We start from the raw sequence: 21590 nt of genomic DNA, 5'->3' as shown, positions 1-21590 counted from the left end.
TTTCTCATCTTTCAGGATACATCGGGGGCTTATCTACAGCATTACAGAATGCTGTAGATAAGCCCCTGATGCCGGTGGCCTTAGCTCATATACGATTTTTGGGGTGACAGATTCCCTTTAATCTAGCTGACTGGTTTTGCAAAAAACGATACAATTCCATCAGAACTCCTGCTCCTGATGTATCTTTCTTCTCCCATCTTCCCACTCTCTGTGTTAGGCCGGGGTCACACTAGAGAGAAATACGGACGTATGAGAGGCGCAAAAACAACGCATTGCACACGGACCAATGTTTCTCTATGGGGCAGCTCCCATCTGCCGTATATTTCTCGGCCGTATTTAACGGGCTGAGAAAATCGCAACATGCTGCGATTGTGAGCGTATTCCTCCCAAAATCTGCCAATAAAAGACTATGGGGGTGAGAAAAATACGGATTACACACGGACCACACGTCTGCCTTGCGTGAAATACGCATCGGTGTCCTATAGAAAAGCTGGTAATTCAGTGCGGTGTACAGTAAAATCACACTGAAAGAATAGAATAGATAAAACAAATGTCTACACATAGAATAGGTATATATATCTATATATATGAGGCATAGTGATTACTCGCTAATCCCGCCCCCTGCACAGTAGCTCCGCCCCCCACCACATCACCACACATAATCCTTCCCCCCACCACATCACCACACACAATCCCGCCCCCCCCACCACATCACCACACACAATCCCTCCCCCACCACATTACCACAGATAATCCCGCCCCCACCACATTACCACACACAATCCCGCCCCCACCACATCACCACAGATAATCCCGCCCCCACCACATTACCATACATAATCCCGCCCCCACCACATCACCACACATAATCCCATCCCCACCACACATAATCCCGCCCCCACCACATTACCATACACCATCCCGCCCCCAACCACATTACCACACACAATCCCGCCCCCCACCACATTACCACACATAATCCCGCCCCCACCACATTACTACACACAATCCCGCCCCCACCACATTACCACACACAATCCCGCCCCCCAACCACATTACCACACACAATTCCGCCCCCCACCACATTACCACACACAATACCGCCCCCCAACCACATTACCACACACAATCCCGCCCCCCACCACATTACCACACACAATCCCGCCCCCCACCACATTACCACACACAATCCCGCCCCCCCACCACATTACCACACACAATCCCGCCCCCACGACATCACCACACACAATCCCGCCCCCCACCACATTACCACACACTATCCCGCCCCCACCACATCAGCACACATAATCCCGCCACATCACCACACACAATCCCGCCCCCCCACCACATCACCACACACAATCCCACCCCTCCACCACATTACCACACATCATCCCGCCCCCACCACATTACCACACATAATCCCGCCCCCACCACATCACCTCACCACACATAATCCCGCCCCCCACCATATTACCACACACAATCCCGCCCCCCACCACATCACCACAGATAATCCCGCCCCCATATTACCACACATAATCCCGCCCCACACCACATTACCACAGATAATCCCACCCCTCCACCACATTACCACACATTATCCCGCCCCCCTACCACATCACCACACATAATCCCGCCCCCCACCACATCACCACACAATCCCTCCCCCCACCACATCACCACACACAATCCCGCCCCCCCACCACATCACCACACACAATCCCTCCCCCACCACATTACCACAGATAATCCCGCCCCCACCACATTACCACACACAATCCCGCCCCCACCACATCACCACAGATAATCCCGCCCCCACCACATTACCATACATAATCCCGCCCCCACCACATCACCACACATAATCCCATCCCCACCACACATAATCCCGCCCCCACCACATTACCATACACCATCCCGCCCCCAACCACATTACCACACACAATCCCGCCCCCAACCACATTACCACACACAATCCCGCCCCCCACCACATTACCACACATAATCCCGCCCCCACCACATTACTACACACAATCCCGCCCCCACCACATTACCACACACAATCCCGCCCCCCAACCACATTACCACACACAATTCCGCCCCCCACCACATTACCACACACAATACCGCCCCCCAACCACATTACCACACAATCCCGCCCCCCACCACATTACCACACACAATCCCGCCCCCCACCACATTACCACACACAATCCCGCCCCCCACCACATTACCACACACAATCCTGCCCCCACGACATCACCACACACAATCCCGCCCCCCACCACATTACCACACACTATCCCGCCCCCACCACATCAGCACACACAATCCCGCCCCCACCACATCACACATAATCCCGCCACATCACCACACATAATCCCGCCCCCCCACCACATCACCACACATAATCCCGCCCCCCCACCACATCACCACACATAATCCCACCCCTCCACCACATTACCACACATCATCCCGCCCCCACCACATTACCACACATAATCCCGCCCCCACCACATCACCTCACCACACATAATCCCGCCCCCCACCATATTACCACACACAATCCCGCCCCCACATTACCACACATAATCCCGCCCCACACCACATTACCACAGATAATCCCACCCCTCCACCACATTACCACACATTATCCCGCCCCCCACCACATTACCACACATAATCCCGCCCCCCACCACATCACCACACATAATCCTGCCCCCCCACCACATCACCACACATAATCCCACCCCTCCACCACACATTATCCCGCCCCCACCACATTACCACACATAATCCCGCCCCCCACCACATCACTACACAATCCCGCCCCCACCACATCACCACACATAATCCCACCCCTCCACCACATTACCACACATCATCCCGCCCCCACCACATTACCACACATAATCCCGCCCCCACCACATCACCTCACCACACATAATCCCGCCCCCCACCATATTACCACACACAATCCCGCCCCCACATTACCACACATAATCCCGCCCCACACCACATTACCACAGATAATCCCACCCCTCCACCACATTACCACACATTATCCCGCCCCCCACCACATTACCACACATAATCCCGCCCCCCACCACATCACCACACATAATCCCGCCCCCACACCACATTACCACACATAATCCCGCCCCCCACCACATTACCACACACAATCCTGCCCCCCCACCACATCACCACACATAATCCCACCCCTCCACCACACATTATCCCGCCCCCACCACATTACCACACATAATCCCGCCCCCCCCCACATCACTACACAATCCCGCCCCCACCACATCACCACACATAATCCCACCCCCACACCACATTACCACACATAATCCTGCCCCCCACCATATTACCACACACAATCCTGCCCCCCACCACATCACCACAGATAATCCCGCCCCCACCACATTACCACACAATCCCGCCCCCCACCACATTACCACACACAATCCCGCCCCCCACCACATTACCACACACAATCCCACCCCCCACCACATTACCACACACAATCCCACCCCCCACCACATTACCACACACAATCCCGCCCCCACGACATCACCACACACAATCCCGCCCCCCACCACATTACCACACATAATCCCGCCCCCACCACATTACCACACAATTCCGCCCCACCACATTACCACACACAATCCCGCCCCCCAACCACATTACCACACAGTCCCGCCCCCCACCACATTACCACACATAATCCCGCCCCCCTACCACATCACCACACATAATCCCGCCCCCCACCACATCACCACACACAATCCCGCCCCCCACCACATCACCACACACAATCCCGCCCCCCACCACATCACCACACATAATCTTGCCCTACCACATCACCACACATTATCCCGCCCCCCCACATCACCACACATAATCCCGCTCCCCACATCACCACACATAATCCCGCCCCCACCACATTACCACACATAATCCCGCCCCCCACCACATCACTACACAATCCCGCCCCCACCACATCACCACACATAATCCCGCCCCCACACCACATTACCACACAATCCCGCCCCCCACCATATTACCACACATAATCCCGCCCCCCACCACATCACCACAGATAATCCCGCCCCCACCACATTACCACACACAATCCCGCCCCCAACCACATTACCACACACAATCCCGCCCCCACCATATTACCACACACAATCCCGCCCCCCAACCACATTACCACACACAATCCCGCCCCCCACCACATTACCACACACAATACCGCCCCCCAACCACATTACCACACACAATCCCGCCCCCCACCACATTACCACACACAATCCCGCCCCCCACCACATTACCACACACAATCCCGCCCCCACGACATCACCACACACAATCCCGCCCCCCACCACATTACCACACATAATCCCGCCCCCACCACATCACACATAATCCCACCACATCACCACACATAATCCCGCCCCCCACCACATCACCACACATAATCCCACCCTTCCACCACATTACCACACATTATCCCGCCCCCACCACATTACCACACATAATCCCGCCCCCACCACATCACCACACATAATCCCGCCCCCACCACATTACCACACATAATCCCGCCCCCACCACATCACCACACATAATCCCGCCCCCACCACATTACCACAGATAATCCCACCCCCCACTTCACCACACATTATCCCGCCTCCCACCACATTACCACACACAATCCCGCCCCCCCCACATTACCACACGAGGCTCCGTCCCCACACATTACCACACGAGGCTGCGTCCCCACACATTACCACACGAGGCTCCGTCCCCACACATTACCACACGAGGCTCCGTCCCTCCACATTACCACACGAGGCTCTGTCCCCACACATTACCACACGAGGCTCTGTCCCCACACATTACCACACAAATCCAGTTTGCTTTTGATTTTACACTGTGACTAAAATGTATTATTAGTATTATTCAGATTTTTAATGATTATTATTATTAACTTCATTTTAAGTTAATTTACCACCTGTGTAAGCGCTATTGAATGTTGTCATTATTTACTTTAGTTTAATTACTAGCAGCGTTAATTAGATAGCAATGAGCGTGCCGAGCGTTAGCTGGCTGGAAACATCTAGTTTATTTAATACAGAGCTAGATAGCTTAAAAGCCGGTAATTCGTTGACTTGCGCATCTTACAGATGTGTCTTTTCTGGGGTGGCTGGGGGCAGATGTTTTTAGCCGGGGCGGCCAATAACCATGGTCCCTCTCTAGGCTATTAATATCTGCCCTCAGTCACCGGCTTTCCCACTCTGGCGGAGAAAATTGCGCGGGAGCCCACGCCAGTTTTTTCCGTGATTTAACCCTTTATTTTAACACCTAGAGCTCCCAAATTTTGCACAACACTACTGACATTATTAGTCAGGAATATGTAATAAAATAAGGGATATGAAATGGTTTACTGTATGTAAAAAATGTCTCATATCCTGTCGGGTTTGATAAGGAGATAGCAAAAGCCGGCAATTGAATTACCGGCTATTATGCTATCTAGCGCTGTATGAAATATAAATATAAATATATATATATATATATATATATATATATATATATATATATATATATACCATATATATATATATATATATATATGTGTGTGTGTGTCTCACTGATATATATATATATATTTATATATACATACTAGATGGTGGCCCGATTCTAACGCATCGGGTATTCTAGAATATGCATGTCCACGTAGTATATTGCCCAGTGACGTAGTATATTGCCCAGTGACGTAGTATATTGCCCAGTGACGTAGTATATTGCCCAGTGACGTAGTATATTGCCCAGCCACGTAGTATATTGCCCAGCGACGTAGTATATTGCCCAGTGCCGTAGTATATTGCACAACCACGTAGTATATTCCCCAGTTACGTAGTATATTGCACAGCCACGTAGTGTATTGCCCAGTTACGTAGTATATTGCCCAGTGACGTAGTATATTGCCCAGTTACGTAGTATACAGCACAGAGCCACGTAGTATATTGCCCAGTGACGTAGTATATTGCTCAGTTACGTAGTATACAGCACAGAGCCACGTAGTATATTGCCCAGTGACGTAGTATATTGCCCAGTGACGTAGTATATTGCCCAGTGACGTAGTATATTGCCCAGTTACGTAGTATATTGCCCAGTTACGTAGTATACAGCACAGAGCCACGTAGTATATTGCCCAGTTACGTAGTATACAGCACAGAGCCACGTAGTATATTGCCCAGTGAAGTAGTATACAGCACAGAGCCACGTAGTATATTGCCCAGTGACGTAGTATATTGCCCAGTGACGTAGTATATTGCCCAGTTACGTAGTATACAGCACAGAGCCACGTAGTGTATTGCCCAGTTACGTAGTATACAGCACAGAGCCACGTAGTATATTGCCCAGTGACGTAGTATACAGCCACGTAGTATATTGCCCAGTTACGTAGTATATTGCCCAGTGACGTAGTATATTGCACAGCCACATAGTATATTGCCCAGTGACGTAGTATACAGCACAGAGCCATGTAGTATATTGCACAGCGACGTAGTATACAGCACAGAGCCACGTAGTATATTGCCCAGCCACGTACTATATTGCCCAGCCACGTAGTATATTGCCTAGCTACGTAGTGGATTGCCCAGCCACGTATGTCACAGGTTAAAAAATAAACATACTCACCTTCCGATCCGAGGGCCACTTGTAGTTCTAACATACTCACCATACTTGTAGTTCTGTCGCCTGTGCGCGGTACAGGCGGCAGCTTCCGGTCCCAGGGTGTGATGACGTCGCGGTCACATGACCGTGACGTCATGGCAGGTCCTTCTGCCATACGATCCTTGCTACCGGAACCTGCCGCTTGCACAGAGCGGTTACTGGAGGGTGGCGAGGAGCGGGAAAGGCGGCGGAAGGTGAGTATATAATGATTTTTTTTAATTATTATTATTTTTAACATTAGATCCTTTTACTATTGACGCTGCATAGGCAGCGTCAATAGTAAAAACTTGGTCACACAGGGTTAATAGGGGCGGTAACGGAGTGAGTTACCCGTGGCATTACGCGGTCCGTTACCGCTGGCATTAACTCTGTGTGAGCCGTGACTGCGGGGAGTAATGGAGCGGCCGCCCGGCACTGACTGCAGGGGAGTAGGGAGGGACTAATCGGACTGTGCCCGTCGCTGATTGGTCGCGGCAGCCATGACAGGCAGCTGGCGAGACCAATCAGCGAATGAATAACCGTGACGGAAGTTGCCGACAGAAGGACAGACAGAAAGACGGAAGTACCCCTTAGACGATTATAGATATATATACATACATATATGACTGTATGTTTTCACGAATATTTGAGCCCATGGATCCATAATACAGTATATGTCCATTTTGCAAGCCGGCGAGCCGTACGGATGACACACGGGTACTTTTTGGAGAAAAAAAATTGTATCCTCGCATTGAATATGGATCACTGTTCAGGAACTTTTCTGCGTATCTTGGCCATAAAAAACGGACCGTATTTTTATATGTTAGGTCTTGACCCCAGCCTTAGAGATAGTAGGCGGTAGGGAGCTGGGGTTGTACACAGATCTGCAGTGGAGAGGTGAGAAAGTATCTCAGACATGTCAGAGAGAAGTGGCCATAGAAAAGGAGAGAATAAATACAGTCCTGGGGCTCTGCAGATGCATGAAAGCAAGTGAGGACACAGATACACTAGACCTCACATCCAGCCTGTATTACTGGGAGAAAACATTCACACAAGAGAAAAATATGAAACTGAGATCAGGCTGCAAACTACACATTAGTAAGAAAAGGAATGAAGAAATGTTCAGTTTTATTAACTAATTTTAACTACTGACATACGTATGTAAAAACATTGTTTTTTATTTGAAAGGCTGTCCATAGTTTTTAACATTTAAACTGGCTAGGAATAATACTTTTTTTTCTGGCTTTTGATTCTTCTTTGTCAGATATTATATTGCAAGGGAAAGGATAGCACATTTTAGCATCTTCCTGCACAAGTGCAGGCATAACAAGCATTGCTCTGAGGTGTGTAGAAGATCAAATGCCAGTAGGCATCTTAAAGACTTCCATACACATTGGATAACTTTTAGGCAAACAATGTTTCAACCGACCATTAAGACGATAGCCATTTTACAGTCTTCCCATACACTGGAAAAATATTTAGAACTGAGAGTCCTCAGTGGTTGATACCTTTTAATGGTTAACTGAAAAGATGGCAACAAATTGCATCTTTCCCATACACTGGAGCACTCGTTCGACCAAGCACTCCTGTGTCCTCTATGAGAAAGCTGCCACATACATTTCTGTAGTCGGCTTATCTCCCGAAGAAAAAAGCCATTTGCATTCCAAAACCAGACATGTCCAATCAACATGTTCCCGGACAATCAGTTGCCGGGTTCGGCCACCATTAGTATAATGTGTATGGGAGCCTTTCATCCAATTGAACCGGTTTCCTTTACAAACTGGTGATGCCCTCATCTGCTGGTAAGATTCAAGAGTCATTGAGGCCTGGAGTGCAAACTCTTAATCAACAGTCCAACCAGATATTATTAGTTAACTTTGATACTTTAGCTGTATCTTCTACAAGTAATCATGTACTATGTTTTGCCCATTAGGTACGGATGCAAGTATCCCAGTGCACATCAATAATATCTGCCAGCGTAATTATGTCACAGTAGAGAGTGGCCGCAGACTGAAGCCCACCAGCTTGGGCATTGTCTTAGTACATGGCTATTATAAGATAGGTAAGTACAAAATACATGTCTCCAGTGCCCACAGTGCTGCTGGAAATATACCGGTGGTTGTTGGGAGAGGATGTTCACCGCCAGCTGTCTATATTCATTATCAATCCAGTATCTTACAGCTATATATTCTAAATGGTCCACCATGTAATTAGTATCAGCTGCAAGTAATATTTGTATTTCTGGTTTTCATTGTTTCTTTCCATCTTTTAGATCCTGAGCTGGTTTTACCCACTATTCGCAGTGCAGTTGAAAAGCAACTTAACCTGATCGCACAGGGGAAAGTACATTTCCATCAGGTCCTGGAACACACTCTAGATATCTTCAAGAGAAAGTTTCACTATTTTGTGGATTCTATCGCAGGTGAGATTTCAGTCACGCAGATGTGTTTTTTCATAGTAAGGCTACTTTCACACTAGCATCGTTTGGCCTCTGTCGCAATGCGTCGTTTTGGAGAAAAAACGCATCCTGCAAAAGTGCTTGCAGGATGCGTTTTTTCTCCATTGACTTGCACTAGCGACGCATTGCGACGGATTGCCACACATCGCATCCGTCGTGCGACGGATGCGTCGTGTTTTGGCGGACCGTCGGCACAAAAAAACGCTACATGTAACGTTTTTTTGTGCGTCGTGTCCGCCATTTCCGACTGCGCATGCGCTGCCGGAACTCCGCCCCTCCTCCCCGGACCTTACAATGGGCAGCGGATGCGTTGAAAAACTGCATCCGCTGCCCTCGTTGTGCGGCGCTTTCAACGCTAGCGTCGTTGCGTCGGCACGACGCTAGTGTGAAAGTAGCCTAATACTTATAGTTAGGTTTTGGACATTGCTGTCTCTAGTTCTATACAGAAAGGCTTAAGAGACAGATTAGATAAATATCGACCGACCATCCAATTTCTGAAAGTCTAAAGGCAGATTTCAGGGGAAGTCATACGGCCGTTGATTCTCTCATATGAGAGAATTGGGCCAATTATGATAATGACACTCAGCTCAATCTCTGTCGGAGTTTGATCCGAATGTCACCTTAGTGTGATCTGATATGGAGAACTTAATTTCTCCATCTTCTCCATTCTCTGTGTCCGCGGATGTTGGACTGCACTCAGATGACATCTGAGGCAGTCCGATGTTTTACACACACTCATAGACTTGTATGGATGGGATCATCGGATGGACCCGCAGCATGCTGCGATTGTTTCCTCATGCCGAATGGGCATGAGAAGAAAATTGCAGATCTGCACTGCACCATAGTATAACCTTGGGCCGAGCGCCATCCGATAAAACAACAGAGAGCAGTCAAACAGGTTATACGCCAGTGTGAGCGTACCCTTAGGGAGAAGATGGGAGTGTTTTGCTAACAGCTGTATGTTGTTACAACCAGCATAAGATGTGATTACTTTATTAGAGTGAATTCACATGCTGCAGATTTTGTTGCAGAAAATTGTGCAACTGTCCCATTCATTTACAACTCTATTCAAAATAATGGAAACGATATTCAGAAATGTCCAAAACAAAATTTTCAGTAATATATTTTAGATATCACTTTGCCTTGGACTCTTAGAAAAAAAAAACAGTAGAGAAAAAGAAATCAAAGCAAAAACAAGATTATTACCTGACAGGGTGGAAATGATTTACCATTACAGGTGTGTATTTTGGACATTTTGGCTTCAGGTGTGGCACATATTGCCCCACTCCTCTTTTAAGCTGCAGTCACACATACACAAGAGAAATATAGATTTACTTCACCTTTCTGTTGAATTCACTTCTCTCTTCCAGGAAAAAAAATCAGCAGCTCAAAATGCATAAAAATCAGCATGTGTATTTCCTGCCGCAGTGCGCCTTCATATTGTGATTTGTGTGTGCATCCTGCTCCTTTTTTGACCTGCTTTCATGTGGACTTATTACTTTACAGGGATTGTCCACTTTCAGGAATCTCTCTGCTATAAGTTTCAATTGTTATAACAAACTAAGTATTACTGACACCCCCTAGGTCCATCACTGAGTCTCCGCCACTCCTACTGTTTGTTTTCAGCGCTGCAGTTAATCACTGAGCTCAGCTTCTCTTCCTGTGTAGACGGCACTAGTTGCTGAACTCACTGATGGGCTGCAGACAAACAGACTCTAGGGCAACGGTTGCGACAAAGCGCAGGACCTTGGATGGTAAGTTCTTTTGTTTGTTTTTTTATAACTTCTGCAGCTTATAGCAGAAAGTTTCTGTAGTACAGAATGCAAATCTCTTTAGGAGAACTATTTTATATAACTTTGGAATATTTTAAGTGTTAATGAGAATTATTTCATTAAAAAAATAGCTTTCGAGACCGTTGTTGAAGAAAAGTACTACAAAATCCTCTTGTGTTTTTTGCCAGCATAATACCAAGCTTGGCTATGCACAGACGGCTGTAAATTTTACTATTCTTATGTTTTGTCCTGTTACAGACAAATTATCAGTGTCCAAGAAATCTACGACAATGTCCACATAACAAATGGCAATATTCTAGTAAATCAATAGTTAAAATAACCAAAACTCGGCAAAATTATTTTTTTACATTTTAGAATTAATTTTTGCAAAGGCGACCATTTAGTGCGGTGATATTGGTGCTTAACATTGAATTATCTTATCAGCAACTGAGGGTAAAACTCACTTTAGTATTAGTTGAAAGCTACATCAAGGTACAAGAAATACGGCTGCAGCTCCTGTAATTAAATTATTTTTGCCAAAGTGTCTAAATTACTTGTATGTAGATTTTTTACATTTTGATTGAAAATTCTGAACATAGCTGGTTTTCCTATCTATGAGAACAATTCCTTCTACTGTACAGTGCAAACATTTGCACTCCCAACTGTATGGAGACCAGGATTCAACCACTGGCCGTCTTCTGTTGCACAACCACCCAGTTATGGCATATCATGTATTCATTTGGTTGCAGTTACCCTTTTAGGTGGTGATTACAGTATAAAATAACTTTTGAGCCCATTTATTTCAGGTATGGATGAATTAATGGAAGTGTCCTTCTCACCTCTGGCTGCCACTGGCAAACCACTGTCTCGCTGTGGGAAATGTCATCGCTTTATGAAGTATATTCAGGTATGTATGTAACTTTATATTACCATTGTTTCTTATGCGAGAAAAGACTCACAGAAGTTCTACTTACATGATGACTACTGCAGGCGTTACGGTATCAAATTATATTTCTACTTGTTGTATTATTTTAGTAAGGTTCTTTTTAGCATTTGTATATACATTTACGGTACATGTATTCATCCACTATACCAGAGGTCTGCAGCAGATCTCTATGGTTGCCATTGCCATATTGCTGTGAGCGCTGCCCTGTGGTCAGCGCTCATAGCAATTGAGCATTTCTGCTACACACAGGTGATCTGATCATTGCCTGTGTGTAGCAGAGGCGATGAAAGTACTGCAGCTTCTAGTTTCCCATGGAGACTATTGAAGCATGCAAAAAGTAAAAAAAAAGTTAAAAATATTTTTTTTTAAATATAGAAAAGTTCAAATCACCCCCCTGTCACAATAAAACAATAAACACATATTTGGTATCGCCACATTCAGAATCGCCTGATCTATCAATATAAAAAAAGAATTAACCTGATCGCTAAACGGCGTAATGAGAAAAAAAATGTAAAAACTCCAGAATTATGTTGTTTTTGGTCACCGCTACATTGCAATAAAATGCAATAACGGATGATCAAAAGATCGTATCTACACCAAAATGGTATCAATAAAAACGTCAGCTCCGCACTCAAAAAATAAGCCCTCACCCAGATCACGAAAAATGGAGATGCTACAGGTCTTAGAATTTGGCGTGTTTTGTTGTTTGTTTGTTTTTTAACAAATAGTGGATTTTTTTTTTCACCACTTAAATAAAAAAAGAACCTTTACATTTTTGGTGTCTGTGATCTCGTAATGACCTGGAGAATCATAATGGCAGGTCAGTTTTAGTGAACATAGTTAAAAAAAAACAAAAAAAAACACAACTGTGGAATTGCACTTTTTTTTGCAATTTCACCGCACTTGGATTTTTTCCCCCCGTTTTCCAGTACATGAATCTGTCATCGGGATATTGCCATCCAGTCTGTTGAGCAGCATGATGTAGCGACAGAGACCCTGTGCCACACTCTACTAAGGAGCCAGATGGTGTACAACGAGACGAATGGGAAGGAAGCACTGCAACTAGGGAAACATTAAAGGGGCACCCCTGAATCTTGCCCTGCGCAACCCTGATGTGCCTAGACGGGTTCTTTTGGCCCCATGCAGCGATCACGTTCCTAATCCCTGTATAGCCCTAAGCACAGCTCTGGCTAGTGCATGGAGCAGCAGAAACGCTATTCCTGCTCTATAATACAGACACAAAGGGAGACAGACAAGGGTCAAGACAACAGCAATCACTCTCAGCGCACCCAGACTAAGGAATGGTATGGAATGGAAGAGGAACGGTGAGGCAAAAAAAAGGGAGATAAGGAGAAGGATAACACCAAACAAACTTCCAAACCGCGATCTCCAGAGACCACTCCTAAACAGCTTCTCTTTCCACTGCTCACAGCTCCCAATCCAAATCTAAGGTATAGCAAGCTATCACTGGCAACTTACCAAATTAAGAGGCGAGCATTTATACCAGAGGGGAATGGTGAACTCAGAACAGCTGAGATAAGTCAGGAAGGAGAGCTGTAGGAGACAAACAAATGTTTAACCCTTGCAACAACAGAGCAAGTAAAATCTGTACAGCTAACTGGAAGAGAAAGAAGATCCATCTATTGCAGGTGCACGTGTAGTCAGACGCTGCGATTCTCTGACCTCTCTATCACGGTATCCCTGTGACACCTGTTCTAGTGATGTCACTTAATGGGCTGGTTGCTGTAGTTTTGATAAACCACTGATTTACCAGCAGGAGATTATCACTAGAGGACTGCTCTGTAGTCCTTCATGTTCATGAGCACTGTGTAACCCTGGCCACACCACTGATTGGCAACTTTTTTCCTATGGGCAGTGCACATTGAAAGCTGCCAATCAATGGTGTGGGTGGGGCGATACAGGGCTCACCATTCAGAGAACTGGTAGATTTGCAGAAGATAAAACAGTGATTTTATCAAAATTACAGCAAGCAGCCCAGTAAAGTGATACATCGCTGGAGTCTTACATCTGAAGCATAATGTAGTATGTAATATTTTGCATTATTTGTGATATTTCAACTCATTCGTTTTATCCATTTTAAGAATTTGTGTTTGTCACCAGGCTAAACCCAGCCGACTGCACTGCTCACACTGTGATGAGACGTATAGCTTGCCCCAAAATGGGACCATCAAGTTGTACAAGGAGTTGCGCTGCCCACTGGATGACTTTGAACTTGTGCTGTGGTCATCAGGTTCGCGGGGGAAGAGCTATCCCTTGTGCCCATATTGTTACAACCATGCGCCTTTCAGGGACATGAAAAAAGGTTTGTCCACAGATCAAGTTATCACTTTTATTCCATCTTATATGTAATTTATGCTAGGCATGTTCTAATGTAAGTGTCAGCTTTTACATTTAGGATCCAGTGAAAAAATTGACATGGTCTTCGGTGCCAACGTGATTTTACGTGCACTTCAACACTGTTTTTTTTTTTTACATATTTAAATACAAACCTGTGACATTTCCTTGGTAGAATCTGCAGATTAGAACATGTACGAAATATACCAAATTATTTCCGAGTGCTTGTGACCCCCAATAAGAGTGTCTCCTGATAAACAGTGCTCTAGTCCTTGCTCTGTTTTGGGTTGGAACTCCTCGTTTCTTTGCTTAGCATAAGAAATGAAAAAATAGAATTATGGCCGCCTGCAGCTACCATTGAAAGATTTAAAGGGAGAATACTACATAGATATTTGTAAGCAGTTAGTAAGAGTAGAGTCAATGCCTGTGCATTGGTGGTGACTGAACATAAACTGAATTGTATGGTTTGAAGGGATGGTTCAGCTAAAAGTAAATTGTTAGTGTGCATGAATTTTTAAATTATTCAAGCTACTAATCTAACTTACAGTTTTTTGCAAAATAATAGCAGTTTAATTACTATTTTTGGCAGAAAAGATCATACAAAATGGGGAAAAAATGCATGACTAGTTGTAGCCGAGTAATGGGCAACCAACAACATCAAGTCATGACATGCACGCTGCTGACTGGGTGTAATTGACTCATTTAATGAAAGGGGGTGTTCTAATTAACAGCAGTGCTGAGTTCAGTTAGTGAGTAACAGGTGTCAATTATGGACCTTATTTAAAGAGGAGGACAGCAAATATTCCTGCTGGTGTTAGTAGGTTTAGTGAGTAAAATGAATTGTTCCCAACATTGTACCGAAGGAGAAACAACTTTGATCAAGAAATTGATTCAAGAGAGGAAAACATATAAAGAAGTGCAGAAAATAATTGACTGCTCAGCTAAAAAGATGCCAAATGCTCTTAGAGTGGCAAACAAAACGCAAAACATGTAGCAAGAAAAGAAATTATAATAATAATAATGTTTATTTAGCGCCAACATATTCTGCAGCGCTTTATAGTTTAACAGTTTCAAACACAACAGTCATAAGTAACAGCATTAACAATACAATAATTAAAGCAAAATAAGACGAACCTGCTGCTCGTGAGAGCTTACAATCTACAATGAGGTGGGGGAGATATAAATTACAGGTGTGTATTTACAATGAAGGTCCAGCCATCTTCAGGGGGTGGGGGTAGATGGAAGTAGTGAATGGGCTACACACACACTTACACATAAAATGACTTTGATTACGGAACGCTCTGAACAAATGTGTTTGAGGGAGCGCCTAAAACTATGCAAGTTGTGGATGGTCCCAATATCTTGGGGTAGAGCATTCCAGAGGATTGGTGCAGCACGGGAGAAGTCTTGGGAGTCGGGAGTGGGAGGTACGGATTAGAGGTTAGACGAAAGTCGTTTGCAGGGAGGAGATGTATGGGTGTGCTGCACTGTGGAGAGCTTTGTGGGTGAGAACAAGTATTTTGAATTGGATTCTATAATGGATGGGCAGCCAGTGTAATGACTGGAGAAGAGCGGACACGTCTGAATACCGGTTAGCTAGATAGAGAACCCTGGCTGCTGCATTAAGGATGGACTGGAGAGGAGAAAGTCGAGTAAGGGGGAGGCCAAATAATTGCCATTGCAGTACTCCAGGCGGGAGTGGATCAAGGCGACAGTGAGGGGTTTTTTTTGTTTACATGGTGAGAAAAGGGCGGATTGTAGAGATGTTCTTTAGGTGTAAACGGCAAGAGCGAGCAAGAGATTGTATACCGGATGTGAAGGAGAGATCCGAGAGTCAAACATAACACCCAGACAGCGCACCTGCTGCCGGGGTGTTATTATGGTGCCACCCACAGAGAGGGAAATGTCAGATTTAGGGAGGTTAGTAGATGGCGGGAGCAGAAGAAGTTCAGTTTTGGAGAGGTTGAGTTTCAGATAGAGAGCAGACATGATGTTGGAGACTGCGGACAGACAGTCACTGGCGTTCTGTAGTACTGCAGGGGTAAGGTCAGGGGATGACATGCATAGTTGTGTGTCATCAGCATAAAGATGGTACTGAAAGCCAAATTTGCTGATGGTCTGTCCAATTAGGGCATTGTAGAGAGAGAAGACATGGGGGCCTAGGACTGAGTCCTGAGGTACCCCGACAGCGAGAGGAAGAGGAGATGAAGTGGAGGCAGCAAACAAAACACTGAAGGAGCGGTCAGAAAGATAGGAAGAGAACCAGGAGAGAGCAGTGTCCTTAATACCTAATGACTGGAGCCTAGAGAGTAGGAGACGATTGTCGACAGTGTCGAAAGCTGCAGAAATGTCGAGAAGAATGAGCAGAGAGTGGTCACTGTTACATTTTGCTGTCAGAAGGTCATTGGTCACTTTGATGAGTGCAGTTTCTGTCGAATTTAGGGGGCGGAAGTCGGACTGTGAAGGGTCTAGGAGTGAGTGGAGATGTAAAGGGTAAGGCGGGAGTATATCAGGCGCTCCAAGAGTTTAGAGATGAAGGGGAGATTGGAGACCGGTCTGTAGTTGTTTGTGCAGGATGGGTTGAGAGCGGGTTTCTTTAATAATGGAGTAATGATAGTGCCTGAAGGAGGAGGGGAAAATGCCAGAGAGGGAGAGATTAAAGATTGTAGTTAGGCGAGTTGTGACGACTGGGGAGAGAGACTGGAGGAGGTGTGAGGGAATGGGGTCGGTGGTTCATGTAGTCTGATGAGAAGAAGAGAGGAGACTGGAGGGGAAATGCAGGGAGGGATGGGAGTCATTGAACTTGGTGGTTGGGAGCGGATTTCCTGACGGATGTTATCCATTTTCTCTATAAAGTGGGAGGCCAGGTCATCAGCACAAATGTCTGTGATAGGGGCTTGTGCTTTTGGCCTGAGGAGGGAGTGAAAGCTGTCAAAAAGTTTCTTAGGGTTGTTGGATAGTGAGGAGATCAGGGTGGTGAAGTAGATCTGTTTGGCAAGGTGAAGGGCAGAGTTATAGGTTTTTAACATAAATTTGAAGTCTATGAAGTCTTCTGGTGTGCGAGTTTTCCTCCATAAGTGTTCAGCACTCCTAGAGCATCGCTGGAGAAATCGGGTTTGCGATGTGAGCCAGGGCTGTTTTCCTCTGTGTTTGGAGGTTCTGAGGGTGAGGGGCGCTCCTTGGTCCAGGGTGCTTCTAAGAGTGTCATTGTAGTGGTGTACAGCCAGAACAGGACAGGAAAAAAGAGAAGATTGAGGACAATGATGAGAGTAGGGAGTCTGAAAGTGTATGAGGGTTAATGGCATGTAGATTTCTGAATGTGTGGTAGGTAGGAGTGTGCTGGGGTGGGTGAGAAATTGTGAGCGTGAAGGAGAGAATGTTGTGGTCGGAGAGGGGAAGCTCTAAGTTGTCTAGGTGGGAGATTGAACAGAGCCCGGACAAAAGACCAGGTCAAGGGTGTTACTGTCCTTGTGTGTCTCAGAGATTGAGAGCTGTGAGAGGCCAAGAGAAGTGGTTAGTGATAGAAGCTGGGACGCAGATGTGGAAGTGGGCCTGTTAATTGGGATGTTGAAGACTCACAGGATAAGGGTTGGGAGTTCTGAGGACATGAAATGCGGCAGCCAGGCTGAGAAGTGGTCCAGGAAGTGGGTGGGTGTGCCTGGGGACCAGTATATGACAGGTACTCTGAGGGAGAGGGGATGGTAGAGCCTGATGGTGTGGACCTCAAAAGAAGAGAATGAGAGTGATGGAACTGGGGGGGATGACCTGGAAAGTGCATTGTGGGGACAGGAGTATGCCGAGTCTAGTTGTGGGTCTCGGGGAATGGGAGAATTGTAGACCACCATGGGAAATGACAGCAGGGGAGCCAGTGTCAGAATCCTGGATCCAGGTTTCAGTGAGGGCCAACAGATTAAAGGGAACCTGTCACCCCCCTCAGGCGTTTGTAACTAAAAGAGCCACCTTGTGCAGCACAAATGCTGCATTCTGACAAGGTGACTCTTTTAGTTATGATGCCTGCACACGCTGAAATAATCACCTATAAAATGGGCCCCCTCTTACCCTGAATCCGCCAGGGAGGCGGGTCTTGCCTTCCTAATCAGACGCAGCACAGCCGTCACTCCAGGCCTGTGTGCGCCGGGCGCCGCCTGCTCTTGCTTCATTATCATCCCCGGCGCCTGCGCTGTAAGTACAAAGAGCAGCGCAACTGCGCACGCCCGAAAAAATAACTTAATGCGCAGGCGTCGGGGACGATAATGAAGCAAGAGGAGGCGGCGCCCGGCGCGCACAGGCCCGGAGTGACGGCTGTGCTGCATCTGATTAGGAAGGAAAGACCCGCCTCCCTGGCGGATTCAGGGTAAGAGGGGGCCCATTTTATAAATGATTATTTCAGCGTGTGCAGGCATCATAACTAAAAGAGTCACCTTGTCAGAATGCAGCATTTGTGCTGCACAAGGTGGCTCTTTTAGTTACAAACGCCTGAGGAAGGTGACAGGTTCCCTTTAAAGGAAATCTGTCACCTATTTTTTCATAATGCTGTAGATAAGCCCCTGATGGGGGTGGCCGAAACTTATATATGAAAAAGTTGGTGACAAATTCCCTTTAAGGGAGTTGTTAAGAAAGTAGTTGTGCAGGAAATGAAGCTTGTTACATACAGACCATGGATTCCAGAGGGCACAATTGAAGGAGAGAGATGAGGGAGTGCAATTAATATAAGGTTAGTATGGTTTCGATATGAGGTAGGGTAGGGGTTGAGGTTGGGGGGATGGTGGACTGGGGTTGGGAGAGATGTCCCCCGAAATCAGTAGGAGTAGGAAGATATAGAGCAAGTAGTTTTTGGAATTGTACGAAATTTTTTCGTGTGGTGTTTGCGCAAGATGGGCTGAGGTTTTTCAGGAAGGTGAGAAGTGCATGGGAGCTGTACATGGGAGAAGGAAGTATAGAGGGGTTGATGGGTTTGAGTCATGATGGAGGGGGGGATGGCAAGGGAACACAGTAGGCTAGAAATAAAGCACATGGCTAAAAGGGAGAGCAAAATGTGGGTTATCTGTCTCCTGCCCTGATTAACTGCCTTTTGCTTGATGCTTATCTTCTGTGATGCTTTGCTTATGGGATGCCTGAGTGCACCCCTTACAATGTTTCTAAATTTATAAGGGGTAACGTTTCTCCTTATGGAGAGTGACATACCATCTGGCTTGTCAAGGTAAGGAGGCTTATTCGCTGTGCAATGCTCCTCTGGGAAATTAAATATGCAAATTGCCTCTTCTGAGAAAAAGAGGACTTAACTCTATAGCGCCACCTGTTGGAAGTAGCGATCCTACAAGTCACAATCAACCCTTTAACGAGTCGTGCAATATGACTTAGGATAAAAGCCAAATCAGTATCTCAATTCGCAGACAGGGTGTTTCGGGCTGTTGGCCCTCGTCAGTCACCTAGCCAAATCAGTTCTCATGCTTCGCATTGACGAGGGCCAACAGCCCGAAACACCGTGTCTGCGAATTGAGATACTGATTTGGCTTTTATCCTAAGTCATATTGCACGACTCGTTAAAGGGTTGATTGTGACTTGTAGGATCGCTACTTCCAACAGGTGGCGCTATAGAGTTAAGTCCTCTTTTTCTCAGAAGAGGCAATTTGCATATCTACATTTATAGGCCACAATTCATGGTCAGGAGAGAGGGATTGTGGGAGCTAGTTTGGGATAAATTAGCAACAGCTGCTCAACACATCCTGGTGTGGATAGATGATCAAAGACACTAGTCCTGATTCCATCTCTGTGCTAGAACACCTCTACCAAGAGGTGTTATACCATCCGCATAAATCATAGAAGCACAAGAATGGCAAAGAAGCATCCAATGATCAGCTCTAGGGAGATTAAGGAAGATCTTCAGTTACCAGTGAGCCCTGTAATCAGAAGACTCCTACATAAAGCCCATGTTTGTCAGGCAATCCCTCATGTTTTATGGCTGACAGCCGCAAAACGTGGGGATGTGAACATATTACTAGAGCACCCTGCTACTCAGTGCCTACGCGAGCACCCTCAGCGTAACAAGCACTTGCGCTCACCACTAGTTTTGGCACATCTTCTCCAGGGTTAATATCTGACACAGACCAGTGTATCTTGCGTTTGCATGCTACTATGTGTGAAAAGAGCCCACCAACTGCTCAGTTAATAGCTAACTCGATATATAGACATAGAATGGGAGCTGGCTTAGCTGTAGAAATAAGCAGCTAGCCAGTCCCTTTATAGTTACATGTTTGGGATTTTTCCAGTGCATTTGCTTGGCATTACCATTCACTACTGTAAATCTATAAAACGTGTTTGTCATAGTTTTTTTGGTGTTCTAAAGATTTTTAACTGTAATACTGATGTATATTTCCTATTCGTCTCTCTACAGGGATGGGGTGCAATGAGTGCACTCATCCAACCTGCCAGCACTCCCTGAGCATGCTTGGAATTGCCCAGTGTGTGGAATGTGAAAATGGAGTGATGGTCTTAGACTCCACCTCTGGTCCTAAATGGAAGATGTCCTGTAATAAGTGTAATGTCATTGTGCACTTCTTTGAAAACGCTCACAGGGTGCGAGTCGCTGCGGAAACCTGTGAAGTGTGTGATGCTGCTCTTGTGCTTGTTGACTTTAATAAAGCAAAGAGTCCCCTTCCTGGAGACCAAACTCAGCACACAGGCTGTGTATTTTGTGACAATGTCTTCCAAGATCTGGTAGAGCTCAAACATGCCACTATGAGACATCCTATGCACAGGGGTGGACAAGGAAGGAAACAAGGAAGAGGAAGGGGTAGAGGTCGAAGAGGGAATCCCAAAAAGCCAAAAGACAAAATGGCTGCCTTGGCAGCTTACTTTGTGTAACATGTTTTTCAGCATGTTCAATAAAACCTTGTTCTAAAAAACTACTCTGATGTGTGAAAGAAATGCTTATAAGTCTGGTTTTCTGCCAAATTCTGATACTTGTTTGCTGTGACAGGTTTGGGAAATGCATACCTGTTGAGATATATTCACACGTGGAAGTTTGCGGTTCTTTTTTGCAGAAATGTTTTCAACTAAGAATCCTTTCTATTTATCCAAATGAGGTTGTTTTGGGATATAAAAAAACGCTGCGAGAACGCATAAAAAATGCAGTGTGCACACAGCCTTAGCCTACTTTTACACATTCCGTATTTGGTGAGTTTTTTACCTCAATATTTGTAAGCCAAAACCAGCAGTGGAACAGAGGAAAAGTATAATAGAAATATATGCACCACTTCTGGATTTATCATCCACTCCTGGATTTGGCTTACAAATACTGAGGTAAAAAATTCACCAAATACTGAAC

At 46.0% G+C, this 21590-nt stretch overlaps 1 protein-coding gene across 2 annotated transcripts in view; it reads left to right on the top strand.

Annotated features, from left to right (window-relative positions):
- TOP3B (DNA topoisomerase III beta) overlaps positions 1-21171 on the top strand; it is an 86452-nt gene extending 65281 nt beyond the window's left edge. For both annotated transcript variants that reach the window (XM_077293423.1, XM_077293424.1), the window contains exons 14-18: positions 8666-8794; positions 9005-9154; positions 11769-11869; positions 14030-14231; positions 20658-21171. In XM_077293423.1, coding sequence (XP_077149538.1) covers positions 8666-8794; positions 9005-9154; positions 11769-11869; positions 14030-14231; positions 20658-21127 — 1052 coding nt within the window. In that variant the 3' untranslated portion in view covers positions 21128-21171. The remainder of the gene's footprint in view (positions 1-8665; positions 8795-9004; positions 9155-11768; positions 11870-14029; positions 14232-20657) is intronic.
- The last annotated feature ends 419 nt before the right edge of the window (positions 21172-21590 follow it).

Source organism: Ranitomeya variabilis, chromosome 1, assembly GCF_051348905.1.
Source record: "Ranitomeya variabilis isolate aRanVar5 chromosome 1, aRanVar5.hap1, whole genome shotgun sequence".
Taxonomy (NCBI): domain Eukaryota; kingdom Metazoa; phylum Chordata; class Amphibia; order Anura; family Dendrobatidae; genus Ranitomeya; species Ranitomeya variabilis.
Note: the sequence above shows the minus strand (reverse complement) of the source record. Positions and strands in the feature narration are given on the sequence as shown.